The sequence below is a fragment of the Drosophila biarmipes genome, chromosome 3L (assembly GCF_025231255.1).
Source record: "Drosophila biarmipes strain raj3 chromosome 3L, RU_DBia_V1.1, whole genome shotgun sequence".
In the NCBI taxonomy this organism is placed as follows: domain Eukaryota; kingdom Metazoa; phylum Arthropoda; class Insecta; order Diptera; family Drosophilidae; genus Drosophila; species Drosophila biarmipes.
Genome location: NC_066613.1, coordinates 25822738 through 25842328, shown reverse-complemented (window position 1 = coordinate 25842328; position 19591 = coordinate 25822738). Strand labels below are relative to the sequence as shown.

The 19591-nt window shown below is 46.8% G+C and overlaps 4 protein-coding genes across 4 annotated transcripts; 1 reads left to right on the top strand and 3 right to left on the bottom strand.

The window, feature by feature from the left end:
* Nucleotides 1-10: 10 nt before the first annotated feature.
* Nucleotides 11-2236, bottom strand: LOC108034543 (cytosol aminopeptidase-like). The gene is made up of 3 exons (XM_017109469.3): nucleotides 950-2236; nucleotides 431-895; nucleotides 11-376 (listed from the first exon to the last, which is right to left on the bottom strand). Exons 1-3 carry the CDS (start codon nucleotides 2009-2011, stop codon nucleotides 236-238), a joined length of 1668 nt encoding a protein of 555 aa, XP_016964958.1. The 5' UTR covers nucleotides 2012-2236; the 3' UTR covers nucleotides 11-235.
* Nucleotides 2237-2578: 342 nt separating this feature from the next.
* On the bottom strand, nucleotides 2579-15363 carry LOC108035434 (uncharacterized). The gene is given in 6 exon segments (XM_017111066.3): nucleotides 2579-4306; nucleotides 4479-4674; nucleotides 4728-4935; nucleotides 5744-5905; nucleotides 9110-9691; nucleotides 15304-15363. Coding segments are annotated over 5 exon segments (1455 nt in total). The 5' UTR covers nucleotides 9302-9691; nucleotides 15304-15363; the 3' UTR covers nucleotides 2579-3609.
* Nucleotides 15364-16219: 856 nt separating this feature from the next.
* LOC108034551 (cyclic GMP-AMP synthase-like protein) lies at nucleotides 16220-17493 on the bottom strand. The gene is made up of 2 exons (XM_017109479.3): nucleotides 17246-17493; nucleotides 16220-17180 (listed from the first exon to the last, which is right to left on the bottom strand). The coding sequence occupies exons 1-2, from the start codon at nucleotides 17412-17414 to the stop codon at nucleotides 16312-16314; spliced, it is 1038 nt and encodes a 345-aa protein (XP_016964968.1). The 5' UTR covers nucleotides 17415-17493; the 3' UTR covers nucleotides 16220-16311.
* Nucleotides 17494-17866: 373 nt separating this feature from the next.
* On the top strand, nucleotides 17867-19589 carry LOC108035473 (LETM1 domain-containing protein 1). Its single transcript, XM_017111122.3, has 4 exons — nucleotides 17867-18094; nucleotides 18163-18729; nucleotides 18786-19074; nucleotides 19137-19589. The coding sequence occupies exons 1-4, from the start codon at nucleotides 18003-18005 to the stop codon at nucleotides 19473-19475; spliced, it is 1287 nt and encodes a 428-aa protein (XP_016966611.1). The 5' UTR covers nucleotides 17867-18002; the 3' UTR covers nucleotides 19476-19589.
* The last annotated feature ends 2 nt before the right edge of the window (nucleotides 19590-19591 follow it).

Sequence of the window (19591 nt, the reverse complement as noted above, 5' to 3'; positions counted from 1 at the left end):
TTCACACATATTTGATTCAATTCGAAAGGTAAATAATTTATTAAATATGGTGACAAACAAACATTTTTGGCCCGAACAGTCTCGTAAGCAAGGGAAATATCACACAACTGATTAAAGACAAGCACCTTGTACAGACTTCAAAAGTTTCACCAAAATAAAGACATGGTTGAGCGCTGTAGCTGCCAATAGGATTTCGCCATCTTTCGTCAGTTGATCCTTCCTCCGTCTCCTCCGCCTACTTTCCCATCTTGGGGGCGGTGTCCTTGCAGATGGTCTGGGCGATGAATTCGATGAGGGTTCGGGTGGGTCGGCCGGCCATGCCTCGACGCAGGTACTCGAAGTCGATGCCGTTGGTGACCATCACGTTGGTTGCATCCTGGGGAAATAAATGTATAGGAACCTTCCTTCAACATTTGAAATCCAAACTTACTATGTGCATCCATTGTCCGCAGGGCACGAATTCACGCAGGAAGGCGGCGGCCTTGCAAGGACGTCCTCCACGACCGATGCCGTAGTTCTGCACATCACTGCGTCCTCCGGCACGCACCGCCTTGCTGTAGTAGTGCCACAAGGGGAAGCGCCAGACGCGATCTCCGGTGTGCATACTGGCGTGCTTGATCTGCTGCCACAGAATCTCGGAGTTGGTGAAGACACCACAGGCCGCCTCATCCAGGGACTGACGCATGTATCCGGAGCAGGTGCCAATGTCAATGATGCACTTGGGGCAGAAGTTCTGCGCATACAGCAGGGCATCGGCCAGCACCAGGACGTCCTCGTGATCTGTGCACTGGACCTCGATGGTCTTGCCATTCATAGACTTCACCATGTCGCCCGGACGGAAGGAGTTGCAGCCAACTACGTTCTCGCACAGAGGGATCAGACCGCGGATGTTGACCTGGGAGAGGTATTATGAGGAGGGGAATCACCTAAACCATGTGTAGCAACTCACAGGCAACCTAAGTCCCGCCACTGCCCGACAGGTGGCCACCACCACGGCTGCTCCAGTCATGTCGCCGCGCATGTGGAAGAGCTCGTGCTTTTTCTTCAGGCACAGGCCGCCGGCGTCGTAGGTGATGCCCTGGCCAACCAGGACAATGGGACGTTCTTCGGCACAGGTTCCGTAGTAGCTCAGCTCCAAGAAGATGGGTGGCTCGCAGGAGGCCTTGCCCACCGCAAGGAAGGCGTGCATCGACTGGCTCTCCGCCCAGCCCTCGACCTTGACCTCCACGTTCACTCCGGATTTACAGAGCACCTCGACGACATTCTGGGCAAAGGCAGTGGGTGTCAAAAGATTGGAGGGCATCTCCTGCAGCTGGCGGGTGAGGTTCTGCGCGGCAGCCTTTTGCAGCCCAATGCGCCATCCTTCAATGTCGCAGACCTCGTCCTTGGTGGCATACAAATCGATGGCCGGGACGAAGATTCGAGTCTTGGGATCGCGCAGTTCCTGGTACAACCAGATGCCCAGGGCAGCGCCCTCGGCAGCAGACTCAGCGTGGCCGCAGTTCTCCACCTCTATACGATCCGTGTCCAGCTCGGCAAGGATGCGGCAGGCCGCGGCCACCGAGCGCCGGATGGCCTCCTTCTGCTCGTCCAGGACCTCGTAGGGGTTGTAGCCCAGGCACTCCTTGCCCAGACCCACCACGGCCACCACCGAGTAGTAGGGAATGCGCTCCGGCTCCACGGCGAACAGCAGACGGGCCTCGCCTCTCCTGGGCATGGGGCCCGACATCCGGAGCACCTCGATCAGGCGACCGTTGGTCTTCTGGATGTTGTATCGCCAGCCGGCGGGCGTCAGGATGCCCGCGTCGTTCTTGTCCTCCTCATCGGCATACACACCAATGACCAGGGCTCGCGACGGCTGGTCGGCACAAATGTCCATCTGCTGGAGCAGCAGCATCTGGTTGATGGCCTGCGAGGCGTAGGCTCGCTTCAGGAACTTGGGCGCATACTGGCGGCACACGGGCGACCGGCTGCAGATACGGAAGAGCAACTGACGCGACTTGCCGAACATTGTCCCAGTATTCTTTCCCCGTGAGTACCCTTCAACAAATATTGACTAGGATGTTCCGAAAAACCACTTAAAATTTATCGCTCGTAAAATTTAGTTTCCAAAAGTTTGGAAATAAAATAATAAATCTAAAAGAAGGTCTAGTTCAAGTACAGGCAATTTTTTTACGTTAAATTTTTTACTGAGTTGTTTACTCTACGAGACGTTAACGGATACTGAAGGTGTAGGTTTGGGCCAGGAGTCGGGTAGCGGACGGAACGGAAAGTCGGGTGACGGGTGGGGCAGGGCCATCTTTGGTATTTTTCCAAGGCCTACGGGATGGAAATACCTAGCCTTATAAGCAAGATACTACTTTATTTAACCTTAGTACTGAAGGTGTTCATAGGAATATGTATAATCTTGATGAGAAGTGATCTTAAGTTATGTAGTATAGTATCAACTTCTTGAAAACTTCCTCAAGTAGCCTTAGTAGCAAGCTCATAGGAATATGTAAAATCTTGATGATGAATGATCTTAAGTTATGTTGTATAGTACGAACCTCTTGAAAACTTCCTCAAGTATATATAGAACATTTTTCTTTAGTTTCGTTTATTAGTTTCCATACTCAGCATAATCAATTAGGTACAATTCGTTCATTAGGTAATACTGCTTAACATTTGAGACACAAACTAGACACAGACACGTACACTTATCGAGAACTTTGGGTAACGCACATACATTGGGTATATTTCTCTGTTCAGCTACTGCGAGTAGATATTCCTGTATATAAAATAACAATGGCTATCGAACGTCTAGCGTAACTCACTGCGACAATTCTTGTACTTATTGTGTGTGTAAATCTTTGGTTGGGTTTGCGTTGCCTTGGGATATGTTTCGGTTTAAATGGCTTCAGATTCGCTTTCCTTTCTTTGGTGGGGCGTGGTTTGCGGTTCGATACGATACGAAAATATGCAGTTGAGATATAGGTATATATAGGTTATCATCTTCATTCCTCATCGGGGGCAACAGTTGTCGCAGAGCAAGGATAGTTCAACGGAGACTAGCGTAAATTTTGTAAGAGTGCAACAATCTAGGGGTGCGCAGAGCACATAAGAGGCACGTTAGTTATTTGAGCAACAATAGCATAGAGACTAGAGTGTTAGACAGCTGTGGGTATCCGATATGCTGTGTACCATTACCACTCGGTACTTTGGCATTTGTCAGAAAAAAACATCCTTACTTCTGTACAAAGGGGTGGAACGAAGTTGTACTCAAAACATTGGGTAGTATCTTAGGTTTCGCCTTTATAAGTCCAACCTAAATAGTCGGGGTTAGTCTTTTTATCTACAAGAACCATGTCCATTATTTTTAAAAATTTGCAATGTCACCCCAAACATTTAAAACCTAATAAACATTGTCTCCTGTGACCTAACCCCTTGAAAATTTAAAATAATCTTAGTAAAATTACGAATAAATTCAAGAAACTAAGATCTGGATATTTAGATTATCTGGGAATGTACCATTTCAAGGACATACACAGAGTTCCACACATTAGTACATGCAATATAAAAATCCGATGCGAACAACTTCACTGAGTTCGAGAACCAATCCTAGAGTGGCAATCACAAAATCGTGGTCACGGTCACGGGCAGCCCGTCGGCATTCACGGCCTGCTCCGACTGCACCCGGGTGCCGAAGCTCTCCACGCTGGTGGCCTTGCTGAGATCGATGGCCGGCACATCCTCGTCGTAGTCGGAGGCCAGCTCCTCCTCGGCCAGGTAGCTGCACTTGGTGCTGGGCACCGCCTTCGCCGCGTGCTGCTCCTGCTCGTGGTAGAAGTGGGTGCGGTCCATGTAGATGATCCCGTCGTCCGTGTCGTCGTCGGTGTGGCAGACCGGGTAGTGGCCGTAGCCCGCCTCGCACTGGTAGGGGTTCGACTTGACGTGCACGTTCCGGCAGCTGCCGCCGCAGTTCTGGTGGCTCTCGGCATCCCCGCCATTGGCCCCATAGCACTGACCCCGGTGCAGCGAGTGGCCCACCGAGTGGCCGCCCCCGGAGTGGCCTCCCGAGTGGGCATTCAGTTGACCCACTCCAGCCGCCGCGCTGCTGGAGTGGGCCACTGACTGCTAGATGTGCGAGTGGGAGCGGGCTATCGAGAGCGAGTAGGGACTGAGGTCCTTCTGGATCCGCATCGAGTCGTAGATGGGGAACTCGCAGCATAGGATGAACTTCAGGGCACTGGGCACCTCCACGTAGACGGCGGGAGGCACTGGGATCAGCGGCGAGGTCGAGGCCTTGTACTTCCGGTACTCCAGCTGGCTGCAAAAGCCAGGGGAACGGAGAATATTAAATCATTTAAAAAGTTTGTTGCCCTATGCGTTATTAATGAATTACTTTAAGTCAGTGGAATTTAAATTTTCACTATCACTCTTCTAAATATATCTCTTAAAATATAGTTAATATCCGATAAATATTTTGTTCTGATACTTACTCTTTGTACTTTTCATCGGCACTTCGTTCCCGCAGAGGAATCCCGGACAAAAAGAGGATGATCATCGTGGTGAAAATGGGAGAGGCAATCGCCACCCACTCATGGCCGCTGATCACATTCAGCGATATGGCAAAGATGCCCCACCAGATGACCACTTCGCCGAAGTAGTTGGGATGCCGTGACACGCTCCAAAGGCCTTTGGGGATCACTTACAAAAACTTATATTTAAGAATATGTTTCATTACTTACCATCATTGCAGAACTTGCCCTGATTGGCGGGATCCTGGCGGAAGGAGAACTTCTGCAGATCCGCATAGGTCTCCGCCAGCAGACCCACGATGAACATACCCGTTCCCGTGGAGTCCAGTGTGGTCATGGTCTTTGGAGCACGCGGCTGCGAGTGGCGCGGTGAGTTGATGATTATTACAGGCAGTGACACAATGTACACCCACACGGCCTAGGAATGGAGTTAGATTTATATTGGAAATAAATCATTAAAAATTAAAGATTATAAAACGAAAGGTTTATACTGTAATATATCTTTCGCATAACTATCTCCCAATATCAAGCCTAAAACATGTTTTCTATACATTTTCTGGGTTTAGCACCCACTCTTATTTAAAAAAGAAGGGAAGATTCACTGCAGCAATCAAACAGATATATCAAATTGAAGTTCAATTCAGCATGCACTTTTCCATTTTGGCACTTTATTGCAGATTGCAATGGCCGCACTTGCGACTGGCAACAAGTGATTGGAATTGGGGGAAAATGCGAAATAAATGGAGACAAAACGATGGTGGGACATGCCACATGCAGCACGCCAACGCCATCGCCATCGGGGGCAGCACCACATACAATGAAGGCCGGACGGAGGCACCCACCACCCACTTGGCAGCCATGCCCAACTGCCAACAACCGACCACCAGCCCCACACCCACCCACTCGACGTTTAGTTGGTGTCGCCCACATGTGTCATGTCAATCGGCCCGAGAGAATGGCGCTTTAATTGTTGGTCGGTCTGGGTGTGGGCCACATTGAGATTACCATTTCCAACCATGCAGCTCGCTCGGACGACAGGTGCTGAAGTATGAAATATTCAGAGCCTGTGCGCACGTGTCAATTAGCGACAGTTTGATTGATTTTCCACCTCCAAGTTGAAGGTTCCGTCATTGAGAGTCGAATATTGAAAAGTGGCTGACGCCATGGATTGGTCGTGCCCTTGCCCCCCGGCACCGAGCACCGAGCACCACCCCGGCAGAACTCACCTGGAAGGTCCAGAAGACCGCGTAGCGGATGATGTTACGGCGGGTATCCTCGAACTGCTTGTCGCGACCCAGCTTTATGATGCGGTACAGCAGGTATCCGGACAGCCGAGCGCCCCACAGGCAAACGAAGAAGGTGACCATCAGCTGGCGACTGTCATAGGCCTGGAAAGTTATAATTATATAACTTCACTACTTAAAAAAAAATATTAACCTTAGAAAAAATGTTGAGCTTATCTTAATTTAAGATTCGTCTTCATACGTATTGGAAGGTTATGTTCTTAATATCAAGACGAAAGTGCTTTGAAAAGTAAGCTTTATTTCTTTCAAACCATTTTATCTCTTTGTCTATATAAGTCTAGTTTTTCTAAAAAATCGGGCAAGAAACTAATAAATGTTTATTAATCAAGGAATTAACAGGAATATAACCTAGTTTATTATGCCTAACTCCTGCCAAGAACGAAACTTAAACACCTAAGGTGCAAACGTAGAAGAAGTAGGCCTTGCTCACGCCGTTAAAAGATGTTTTTGTGCAATAAACGGCGGAGTGTGGTGGTATCATAGCAATAAACAATTAGTGTTGGCTATTTGCGAATGAGATATATTGCCCTCGAAATAGAGGCAGGCTTGGCGAAAGTTCGAGTTCAAGGCTCGGCTCGCTATCCTTGGACAGGAAGCAGCTCTAGTAACTATTTTAGTATCCCCGCAATAACAGAGGGCATTTTCCTCGCCTAGGGTATCTAGCAGTTCGTCCCCCCACCTCGGCAAGCGCAGAAATTCATTGGCCAACGAGCAATTTGCACGAATTCTCTGCCTTTGCAGCGTCAGAGGAGAACTTTTTGTGTATTTTTTAGTGGATATTTTATTTTACAAAACCACTTTCGGTGGTCATGCAAATTTTGCATAAATAAAGCGGAGCACGCACGAGTGCCGGCGGTTCTATGCGCCGCCGTTCAATAATGAATGAGTCGACTGCACTTTGCATATTTATAAACGGCATTGACACGGGGCAACTGAATCCGAAATGCATTGCGCTCGGATGAGGAGCCGGCAGGAGCAGGGGCGGGTCGCTCGTCAAATGTCGTCATGAAAAATGCAGGAAAAATTGTTAAATTGCTTTGTCAATGGCAGTGAACAGGCGGCTCATGACCGTAACCGCCAGCCAAGGCGAGGTCAAGGGGGCTGTGCAGGTTGTGGGGGTTGCGGGAAGGGCACTCTGTAGCCAAATGGGTTTGTCGTATCGCCGGGCTGACTTGATTGCCTATTTTGTCAGTTGATTGAGCTGCCTTTCAGTGCGGGACTTAAGCTACTTTATCGCTCGATTTATTAAGCGAGACTGAACGGCGATAAACCATCGACAGGCGACTGCATACGGCGGCAGTAAAGCATTTTTATGGCCCTCGCACAGCTGCAGTGCACTAACACCACTACACTGCTTGCAATACAAGCAGCGACGGCCACAAGCAGTGGCAGCACTTCCGTTTCCGCCCGACGTCCCGCGTCCGCCATTTTCCTTCCTTAAAACCAATTTGGCTTGCGTTTGCTGGCAGAAATTTAATTTTAATTTACGATCGATATTCAAACTCGGTTTTGTGGGGCGCAAATATTTATTGGTCGTTCGAAGAGAATTAATATCTCGATTTCAGCTTCTTTGTTTACTTTGTCCACGTGCGGGGGTTCAAATTAAAAGCACATAGATGTGCGTGGTCGTAGAGATTTTGCCCTTGATTGTTTGTTTTGCACACGAGTTGGTTTCACCAGGCCAAAACCAACAGCAGTTAAGAAACGAATTTATTTCTCAATTTGTATCTGCTGTGCCGGGCGAATCGTTATAAGCCCTTAACAAGCTTTCATGGGCTATTCAGTAAATCGATACATTGTGCGGCGTTCGAGACTGGAAACTGAAACAAAAGCCTCAACGGGCTTAAACGGAAGGAAATGTCCATTCCATATATAGGTTTTTATTTAAGAGGATTTATCAATAGCAGTTTCCCATTATTAAAAAATAAAATTACCTCAAGCATGCGAGTGTCAGCAGTTGAGGTAGGAAAACAGGATAATGAAGCGCACGACTACGAGAATTATAGCCCAAATATGAAGGCTCTTTATAATGGCCCATTTTTAATTAGGGTAATCTTAATTAAAATCTCTTGAAGAGATGTTAATGAATCGAAATGAGCATGCCATATTAATTATATTTGAAGAGCCTGCGGCGAAATGTGTCGTCATTAAAGATAGAGTTGAGTGTACGGGATACATACATTAAATCTTATACAGAAACGTGTTAAATTTTACGGATTAAAAATACCTTTCTGTTTCTGAACAAAATAAAATTAGAAATTTAAGCGCACTATGGGCTCTGCACTGGGCTGTCAGTCTCTATTTAAGTTAAACATAATTTTCCCCTTTAGCGCCCTGCTAAGCTACGAGCTTGCCCATCAAGTCCAATTAATTAATTATAAATTGTGGGCTATCCTGGAGTGGATTGATATGCTCTCGAGCTGCCGCAAATAGCGTTAGTTGGCTGCTTAGGCAGCTGGATGATGGCCCGGCGGAAGGACACGTCGGCGGACGGATTGAGGACCCTCACGATGCCAAGGTCAGGCTCAGCCAGAAGGAGACCCACATCCACATCCACACCGACACCGACACAGACTACAGATAAAACAACAAATGGAACAGCAGCAAACAACGACGAACAACAGCTGAAATGTGGGCCTCGGTGGGCGTAACCTTTTGTTTGTCGGCAATGGATGTTTGGCTCTGTGTGCGTCTGCGTCTGTGTCGGCGTGCGTATGCAAAACTCAGTTTTCAATGTCAGCAGCCGAAACCACCAGCGCCCAACCACCACCCACTACAAGGCACCCACTGTAAGGCGCCCAGGCCACCCACTGCAGCAGCCCCTTCACGCCCAGTTGGGTGACATGTTTATGGTCACGCTTCAAGTTCACAGAATTTAATTTCTCTGAAAAAAGCATGGTTCAGTGAAAGCTAACGAGCTACTAAACAAAACGGCTCATAAATTATGCATTGCTTAAATTTCGAACATAGCCATACAATTTTTAAACATATCACATCGATATATTTGAGTTTTCAAACGAAAGTAATTTATTGACTTTTATTTTATTTGACAAAACCGTTGGGTGATTTATGATTATTTATTGCTGGCATTGGGAAAAGCCAATTTTAAAACAAGGTTGGCTGAATAAAATGTTTGTTATTTCCATTTTTAGTCCGTCCTCGGAATTATTTTGAGTGGGTATACTTGATCCATTGAATGTCTAGACTTAACATTCAAGATATACAATTGCTTAAGATATAACCACAAAATAATAGGAAAAAGGATATAGCTCCTAAAAGTCAACTCACCTTCGATGGTCGATCGATTTGGCCGAGGAAGAAGGTCAGCAGGGAGATGATGATGAAGTTAACGCCGCCGGCAAAGTCCGTCAGCTTGTCCATCTGGAGGATGGAGTTGATCAGGAAGAAGACCAGCTGCAGAGAGCCCACCACAATGGCGCTGATGGCGAAGTGATCGTAGTCCAGTACATTCACGGCCATTGCTGCGGTGCTCTGCTGCTCTCGGCTTGCTGCTTTCACCTTTCACCTGGCCTTTCACCGCTCACTATCGCCCGGTCCAGGCCAGTCCTTTGTGGACGGGTCGGCAACAGGTGCTCGTCCTCCTGCTCCTGCCGCTGTCTGTTCTTCAATATTACAAAATGTTTTGCCTGCACATCGCTTCATTCACACCTCCTCCTCCGAAAGCGTCTGTGCCACTCCGCCCGCCCACAGAGCTTTACATGCTGCGGTGGCTGGGTGGGTGGTTGGGTGGCTGAGTGGGTGGTGGTGCCTGGTGGGTGGTTTGCCGTTGGCTGCCAGCCAAGGAGCCTCTTTTTTGGGGCCGCTTGTTGATTACGTATTTATGTGATGATTGTTTATTTGGGGTCGCCTCTGCAAAGTGCAATAAATAATGCAATTTGTATGTGCCGTGGCAGCTGCAAGTTATTTGCTAAATGAAAACTTAATTCAATTTCCCACGCTCGGCGGCACGCACAGAGCATCCTCCCCCCATCGCAAAAGCCTCGCCATTTACCCCCCATCCTCCGAGCTATTTAAATAGATTTGAGGGAAACCACCTCGACATGGCAACAATCTCAAGCCGCTCTGCGAGTCTGTGTGAATTGAGCCGGCAAATCGTTGGCAAAGCGGAGACTAGAGCAACATGCTATTCGGGGCAGGGGTGTGGCGAAGGGGATAAATCGGTTCTCGAAACATTAAAAAATATAAGAGAAGCAATTTCAATTTCATACAAGCTTACTACCGAAAGCTTAACCTTATTTCCTTGTATAACTCTTTATTATTACTAAATAGGATTGATTCAAGAACAAAATCTTCTTGGATTTTGTGACACAACCAGATTCCTAAAATATCAGTTACTCGGAATTTTCTCATTCATATTAACAATTTTTTTTTTAATTAAGCGTTAATAGCAATGATGCAATTTATCTATACTCCTCCAAATTTCATACACAAAACAAGATTTTTAAGAACAAATTTTACTTAAAAATGTAAGTACGAAAATGTTAAAGTTCTACACAGTTTGGTCTCGAAATTGCTTGTTTTTTATTTATTAATTTATTTATTAATCAAGTTGCTCTACTATCTCGTTAAAATTAAGCAACCTCATTGAAGAGCTTAGTAGCCTTAGACGTGGAACATCCACCCAATCGAAAGCCCAATCGAATTATGCCGAGATCCACTTACCGAAATTCCCTCCAAACCTGTTGAACCCTGTTGAAATGTGTTTACCCACCGAAGAATTAATCAAACTGAAGAGCAAAGCCTTTTCACCCCTTGTAAGAAATCCTGCTCAGGCCTCTGATCCTGGCCCTAAGTGTGTGCTGGAATGGTTTATGTGGCACATACTCGAGCCGGCTGGTTTAACTTCTTGAGTCTTTATTTGCCCCTTGGGCTCGACTGCATTTGCAGTGCTCTTGCTTGGGGCCCTCGACTATCCAAATATCCACACACTCGCCCCTTCAATGATCCTTGGACGGGGCCGCACTTCCAGCCTGCATGCATAATTAACAGACCGAAATGGTTATCTTTGATGCAGTCTGCAAATCTGGTCTACAATTTATGGTGCTTTCGGATGGAGAGCCACAAGAAATCGATTTTCAGGCGGGCTTATGTTAAGGGGTTCGGGGTCTGTAGCAGGCTGTCCAAAATTTACTGTCGGCGGAGCTGCGTTTGAAATGCCCGTTGAAATGTGTTGGTTGTGATGTGGTTTTCTGGTTGCCTCGCTCTTTAATTGCAACTCAATTAAATAGTCATAATATGGCTTATTTCAGGCACTTAACTCCTAACTATGCTAAATTGCATTTTAATTGTCTCACTTGAGTAATATTTCAAGTGACTTTTAAGATACCTTATCATAAAAGAGCCTTGAAAAGCGCTACCATTATTTAAAACAGTTTTAAGAAGCACTTTTCATAAAAACAATTTTACTGCATTGCAATCAAAAACTTCGCCTGCATTCATTCGCTTTTATTGAGTCATTCAATTTGCATTTATTCTCTTAGTCGCGGCTTACTAATGATTTAAGTGGAAAAAAGTTTATGACAGCTGTCAAAAGTTTTTACCGCCGAAAAGTTTCCATCGAATTCCGCGACTTTTGCTCAACGTGTTATAATTTGCATTTTAAATTAATTTTAGTTGATTGCAAAGCCACTAGCAGCCCGGCGGCATTAGTTCCAGTGAATTAAATACCAAAATGAATTAATGAGTTTGCAGGATTTCCAATAAGTTTTTAGGGCCTTGCGACCATATAATTGCAATCGTGGGGTAAGTAGAAAGGTAAGCAAATGCAAATTGGACTATGCCTCTCGCTAATTGGCGCTGTCGAGCCCACAAGCTAGGCTAATCCCATTCGCAGGAAATTCCCCGGGCCCTCAAATGTAGGCAACGCTTTTTGTTCCTCGCTTTTGCCAAAGAAATGCATCAGCATTGCACATTCATTAAAGCAACGCCCGCGGCGCATTCAAGGCCCAAAAACAAAGGCAGCACCGTGTTAAGCTTGTCCCACCTGCTGGAAAAAAGAGAATGCACACCTTGGCGTATGCAAATGTGTAGTCAGTCAGCTGTGCTGTTGCCACTTGGCCTGCTCCCCGCCTGCTGTCATTGCTGCTGTTGTTTGGGTTCCTTTGAGTTCTATGTTACACTTCAAAATATTATTCTTCTTTGCCTTATCAAATAAATTAATGCGGGTGTGTCAGTAGGGCTGCCTTGGTGTTCCAAAAGCATCAGTATAATAAAATGTATTTATACTAATTTCAAAATGTTTGCTTAACACATTGTCTGTAGTAGCCGTAGTATATTAAAATGACATATTTCACTTCAAAAGTCTAAAATCAAACATTTACTTATTCCAAATAGACCAAAATACCTGACTCTAGCAATGTTTTATTATGGATGTAATGTTATATAATACAAACTTGCAGGCTTTTTTTAAAACCAGTGAAGATGAAGCATTTAAAAAAATAAATAATTAAAATGTTTTATTGCATTTTAAAAACTCTCTGCTCTATTGGATTGTTAAAAAGCCTTCGTAACTCTCATGTAAGTCTTAAGGTATTATATTAGGTGTTAATAGATGCCGTTGCTTTCAGTGCACTTAACATTGCCCGGCAACGCGTGGCAGAGTCTCCGGAGTGCGGACCGGGGAGTGGGACTGGGATGCCGGGCGGACAGGGGTTGCCCGTAGCCGCAAGACATTGACAAGGTGTCTGCCAGGCTGTCACTCACACTCACCGCAACTCACTGCAGTTGTTTGTTGTTTTCCCAGGGCGGTTGTCTGTGTGTGTTTTCGTGGGTGGTGTGGGTGGTGGAGCAAAGCTCAGGGGTGAATTTGCATATGCGACAAGGAGCAGGACCCCTTGCCCGCCCCCTACGAATAGTTTTCCCCAAGCTGTGCCCACTTTTAAACGCATTTTCGCGTGCTTTGCATTTTTCGCCAGCGTCGTTTGCCATTGTCGCCACCTTCTTGCGGGCATTAAGGAATGCCAACTGCGCTGGCTTCTCCCCGCAATCGAACGAGAAAAGCCAATTTCGATGGCGCCGCAGCTAATATAGTTTGACACACGGACTGAAGCGGGGGCCTTGCACGTAAAGTGAAAAGATTTGCCAAAAATGCCAGCCAAGAAACTTTCACTTCCGACCTTGAAACTCGTGACTTTGAATATTTTCTCACGTTTCAGAGTGGACCCGTTAAAGGTAGTATCCTCGATGCATAATTGATAAAGTTGAAAGGCCAGGACAATTAATAGAAAGTTGATAAAATATTATGTTATGTGTAAAAAAGTCATTGATCCAAGCCCTCTCAATAACATATTATATTGCCAAATCTCTAGATAATTCTGTAAGCTCTTAAAACTTTAAAATCCAGTTAAATAGTTTAATATTTTTGCTGCGCTACTTTAGTAACTAAAGCAAAAAAGTCCGAGAAATGGGTCACACCCCTGTGAAACGCTAGTTTCACACCTTTTTACCGGCACCTACATGTGTCAGAAAATCCAGAACAAATTGAATATACCCCTAAAACTATTACAAAACGGTCGAGCCGAGACTATTCTCGATTTTCCGCGCGCAACTACCACTTTCCGCTGCAAGTATTTGTTTTCCGGCGGCCTGCGGATGTGCAGCTCGTGTTTGCAAGTGCTCTTGGCACTGAAACTGCAGCCATGTAATGGAATTGGCTGCGGTTCAACGGTGCGTATGATTAACTTTATGGCAGCGGCCGGGCGGAGCACCAAGGAGCTGCCATTTAGCGAGCAGCAAATTGCCCTGCTGGGCTGTGCTCCATTTATGCCGCCTATGCTAATTGTTGTCATAGCTTCGGAATTCCGAGGAGTGACCCCAGAGTGACGGTGGCAATTAGGCATCTGCCCCGATTTTCAGCCTGTGTTGACATTATTGATTGCCTGCCGGATGTCGCTCGCATTTAATAGTGTTTTACTCCGCCTGCCAGCGACAAACCCAATTTAATTATACCATTCCGACCACCACTTAGTGCATCCACATGCAGTTTACCCCAATAATTGGCAGTGGTCTCACGTTTGCTGCCTTGGACAGAGGGGTAATTGATTCTCTGGTATCTCTCTATTTGGCACTTTTGGTTTTGGATTGAAAAATTAAATTTAGTTCTTCACTGGAAATTTTATTTTTCTTGAGTATTGTCACAGTACTCCTTTTGTCTAAGTTCCAACCAAAAAATAAAGCTCAGACTCATAGAAATAGGTTCAACCTTAAGGTGACTATTTCAAATAGTATGCATTCTCAAGCTACATACTTTTAAATGAATATTTTTTAATAAGAATAAAAAAATGTTAAAGAAGTTTAGTTCACTCAAATTCCCCTTCGTCTATTTTGCTTATTTTTCTGCGCCAAGCCAAGGAACCTGGGAATCTTAAAGCCAAGTCACCATGATATCATCTGCAGCACATTTCTGCTCTCACTTCTCCCAATGTTTGCCCACACCCAGGATTCTGCTGGGTAATCCGACGAAATTGTTTCTCCCTGGCCCGGTGAAATGGAAATGTATTAACCTTAAATATTCATAAAGTGCAACTCATGGCCGGGCAATTCAATAAACCCGAATCCATACTGAATTGACTGCCGGCGCAGGGAAATCTCCATAATGAATAACGCATTCTCCTTCGAAAGATTGGCACTTTATGTAATCCCAGGGAACAGCGACGGAGGATGGGTCGTGGGAATCGACTTAATATGGGCAGCATGGGCACCTTGAACTTCGACAGAGTTTGGCCAAGGACCTTTCGACGGACGGGCGAGGACTCAACGGGTGGTGGTCGCCTGAAGGAATATTGACGTTTTTTCAATTAAACCTAGCCACCAGGCACTTCGGCACTTCGGCGGCTCTATTCATGGCGCTCACTTGGTTCTCGTTCTATTTTTGTTAGGGGGCGGGCAAACAAATGGGTTGGTGCCAGTGTCAATAGTGTAACTGAAGCTTTTCCAGCGGGCTATAGGTGTACACCTATACGTAGGCTACATCCCATGTCCTGTGGCTGATAAATAAATCGCCCAGCAGCTAAGCGGAAAAACACGCGTACACACACGCACTGTTATGTACACCAAACACACAGAAAGAGACATCAGAGAGTGTCTTGCGGGTAACTTGGTCCGCCCCTTCCGCTTTTCCGCTTTCCCAGCGCTGACACAAGTGGGAAGTCAAGCAAGTTGGACACGCGCTAAGTTTTACAATTTCCCGCTGAAGGTCTCGCCGCCCTCTTTTCCCACCCCGCCCTTCAGCCACCACTCCCCCCCTTTAGCCTGGCAAACAACTAACGCACATTTCCGTTTCCGCTTATGCCACAAAATGGCCAAAAGTGGCCGCCATTGATGGCCTGGTGATTAGTTACGATTCCGTGTATTTTTTGCTTTTCTGCGCCTCCGCTTAATTTTGCTGCCCGTTTTTATTGCTGCCACCGCTGCTTTTGTTGTGCTCGATTGCAGCCAGCATCTACGAGGCGAAAACAACGCACCAGCCGCCGCGCTTTCGTTCTCGGCAAACGGAAGGGACTCGAGCTACCGACGCAACAGACGACTCCGGGTGGACTGAACGTCGCTTTCTCTTCTCCCACAGCAGCAGCAGCAGCGCCATTTCTGCTGCAAGCTGGGAGAAAGCCTCTCTCCGGAACACAGTGCGCAGCTGCTGGCTGCGTTGCAAAGGCGCCAAGTTTTTGAATGCCCCTATGTTCCGCAAAGTCTTGGGAAACAGAAACTGAAACTACAACTGGAACTCGGAATAGTAAATATTTATTTATATTTCCCAATGAGTTTTAATCATTCATGTTCACAATGCAAAGAATATTCCCTTAGACTATTTTAACTACGACTAAAAAAAAAAAAATTACCTAAAATTAAATATGGCATCCTAATAAATGTGCATCCTTTTGCTCTATCTCAGTTCTTTTTCTGTAATTTTTATGAAGCTGAATCTGAATTTGAATCAAGGCGCCATACTTTCTGCGATCTGGTCACACCAAATAAAAGTTACTTCGACACATGTTCCAAATCCAGCCACACGTGTCTCCAGTGGCGCCACCTCAAAGAATTCCGTGGTTCCCCTTTTTCAATTCCCCGGTGAGAAGTAATAGAAGAAATACGAGAAGGGAAGGGGAGAGAAGAAATACCAATGATACACTGACTCTGCAAAACAGGGGCATTCATCGGCTACTTGAGATCGCGTAATCTCTGTACACTGTTTATTGCCGGGGATAAGTCCCTTCTAGGAACTATCAAATTATTACTTATCATCAGTTTTGTCATTGTATCAGCACCGGAAAAACAATATAAACGAGACCCTTAGGTTTATTTATTGCTCGGGCTTATTGCTTGAATTATCACTTTGCCCCTATCTGCACTGAATTCCTTCCAGAAAGGCAAACATATTTGTAGTCAGGGTATATATGTATGCTTTTTTATTGAAATATAGCCGAATACAATTGATTAATAGAATAGAAATTCCGCCTTAAAAAATGCATAGATGATTAGTTCTTTTTAAATAGGTTATACAACTGAGAGCCGTTGCATACACGTAATTCTTGGTAAATACGGCTGGCGTTACTGCGACAGATGCTTAGTTCTCGTTCATTCAGACGATCGAAGATATTGTGGCCGTCGGCCAAGAAGAAATCCAGTCTGCCAGCATTGAGACGGTACACCAATTTACCCCACATCTCCACCAGCAGAGGAGCCTCGTCGCGCTTCCAGTTGACACTTTGGATTTCCTGGAGGAGCACGCTCTTCAGCATGTAACTGGACAAATGCGGCAAATCGCTGCTATTACCATCGCGTAATCCCTTCATGAGACGCAACACGTTCTTCATATTGTATGAGCCCTTCATCACTTCGCGTTCCCAATGAGGGGCACACACCATAAAAGTGCGATCATCCTGGTTCCGCGGTTTCTTTTGCGGAATGGCAAACCAGGGATACTGACTGCGCGTCTGCCAGGGAACCGGTGGATTAGCAAATGGCCACTGAGAACCTTCGAACTCGAAGGCCGGCACCAGGTCCATAGCTATAATGCGATCTCCGCACTTGGCTTCAATGGAATGGGCGCAGCCGTATCCCTCCAAAGTATACGACACCGTATAGGTATTGCCAGTCCTGTCACTTTTTAATCTCAATGTTGGATTGAACACCTGCTTGAAGATGCCGCGCAACCAGTCCTGAAGATACTGGCGCCGAATGTAGCCATCAGAGCCCACGATCTGTGAGTGCCGTCCTCCAGGTGCATACAGAAAGATAAAGCCATTTTCGTCTCGATTTGGGGTGATTTGAAATGGGAACTTGAGCTTCATATGCAAGTCAAATTCATCGGGAGTAGTCAGCTTGACCCGATCCAAGTAACTTCCTGATGGGGTTGACAACAAATTATAGACAGAATGTATAATATTTGCAGGCTTAAACCAAACATACCACCCAGACTCAGGCCGTCATAGGCACTGCGAAAAGCTGAGTCCTTATTTTTCAGCTCATCAATCACATGGTTTTGAATGGCAATGGCATCCGACGTGTACTCACAACGATCTTCGTCAGAAATTTGCAAGCTTCTCAGGACTTCTTTTATTTGGTTCTGGCCACTCATGGTTCCGCGAAATAATCCTCTTGCAAGTTAAAGTTCAACTCTTCAGCACGATATTTAAAATTCGACTGCGCTGGCTTATGCGGGGACTCCCCTTTTATAACTCCACGGACGGCTGTATACCAGTACTTAATGGCAAACTTGGGTTTATGGTCCTACTGAAACAGTAGGTCGTAGTTTTGGCAGGAAGCGTCGATGTCTTATCGATGTCGCCCACATTTAGAGAATTTCTTACAGATGTGCTGGAATTTAATTGTACTAAGTGTGCTTTCGAATTCCTGCACATTTGCAAGATTTCAAAGGTTTTTGTCATTTTAAAATATCAAAAACCCATTAACGCTAGGTTTGAGTCTTCAATGGAAATCTCCAGCTTTGGAGAGTCCAATCTAGGACTCCAACCCTCTTTCGATAGCCATCTAGGAATCCAGAACCTAGAATATCGATGTGTAGCCACCTCTAGGCATCAGCTGTTCCAAATAAGTAAATCGGAGTTGCTTCAATTGGCTTTGATTTTTTATTTTGGTGGGCAGCAACTCCTGCATTGGAGTCGGCGGTTGCGTAACAAGGCGCTTCTCTCCTTGCAGTTCCAGAATGGCGTTGGCGTTGCGCGTGGCCCGACTCGCCTCGGTCCCGGTCAACCGCTGGCCCCGGGATCGCCGGCCACTGCTACACCTGTGCAGCAGGTGAGAACGAGCACGAGAACCTGACCCCAATTCGCCATCAATCAATTGCAATTCAATTACCCACCCAGCGATAGCAGAAACTACGCCACAAAGCCCGAGGCGGCGACTCCGCCGGCGCAAATCAAGCGAAATGTGGCCGCCGAGATAACCAGCGTGGGCAAGGTCATCTACGAAACGGGCTGGGATGCCAACAAGCCGCCCGAAAAGCCAAAGGTCCCGAGGTCCAGCAGCTCCGACGCCCCGCTGCCGCCGCAGGGAGCGCCGGAGGACGAGAAGCGCAAGGAGCTGGACACCGTGAAGTCCAAGCGCGATCAAATGCGGGACAATATGCAGGACTACATATTCACCCGCTACTTCAACTATGTGAAGAACTATGACAAAGTGCTGGAAAAGAACTTTCCGAAGGCCATGCAGCTGTACCGGGTGTTCTTCGATGGCGTCAGGGACTTCTTTGGCGACATGAAGCGCTTCCTGAAGATTGCCCGCATAGCCAATGATTCGCCCCAGGGCATCAGAGCGCTGAATCGTCAGGAGCTGGAGCTGTACATGCAGATGCCGCGGGACATGATGAAGGTGGCCCCGGCTCTGATTGGCTGCTCCCTGCCCATGGTGGGCTATGCATTCTTTCCCCTGGTGTAAGTTGTTATCCACTGCTGCTTGATCCCTGCTAATCTGGACCGATCCTCGCCAGTTTCTATTACCCCCGCTCCTTTCTCACTGCCCACTTCTGGACCGCGCAGCAGCGCTCCGAGTTCCAGAGCTACTACATGAAGCGGCGACTGTGCAACAACAAGGACGTCTTTCGCTGCCTGCAGGCCAAGCTCAAAGCGACCGCCGCGCACCCCAAGCACTCGGCGTTCGCCGATATCCTGGGACAGCTGGGCAGCGGCACCCATCCCACGCCAGAGATGCTCATCGATGTCAAGGACATATTCGCCGATGGACCCTACTCCCTGCTCGGAATGTCACGGAAGCATGTTGTTGGTTGAATTCGACCTTTGGGGGATGGCTGTGCCTTATTCACCTAATCCACTTCTTGCAGAGAAACCTAGTCAACCTTCATGGCCTGCCCAGCAGCATCTTCAAGCGGCATCGCCTACACGAGCACGCCTTTCTGGTCCACTACATGGACCAGGCCATAACCCGCGAGGGCGGCGTCCACAACCTGACCCCGGAGGCTCTGCGCTACTCCTGCTATCTGCGCGGACTGAATCCCGACAGCCTCGGCAGCGAGGCCATGATCGAGTGGCTGCGCAAGTGGGTCAAGGTGTCCACGTCGATACAGGGCGAGCACATCACGCTGTTCCTGCACCTGCCCATCCTGCTGGGCTACAACCATCCCAACAACTGGAAGACCATCTACGGCAAGTGCCCCTCTTGAGCGGCGGCCTAGTGGTTCGCACCCTATTTGGTAGACTGTGCTTTAAAGATTGGACTGTTTTGAGATCATTTTGTTTCTTGAGAGCAAATAAAACTGTTAAACCCAAAATGAAAAGG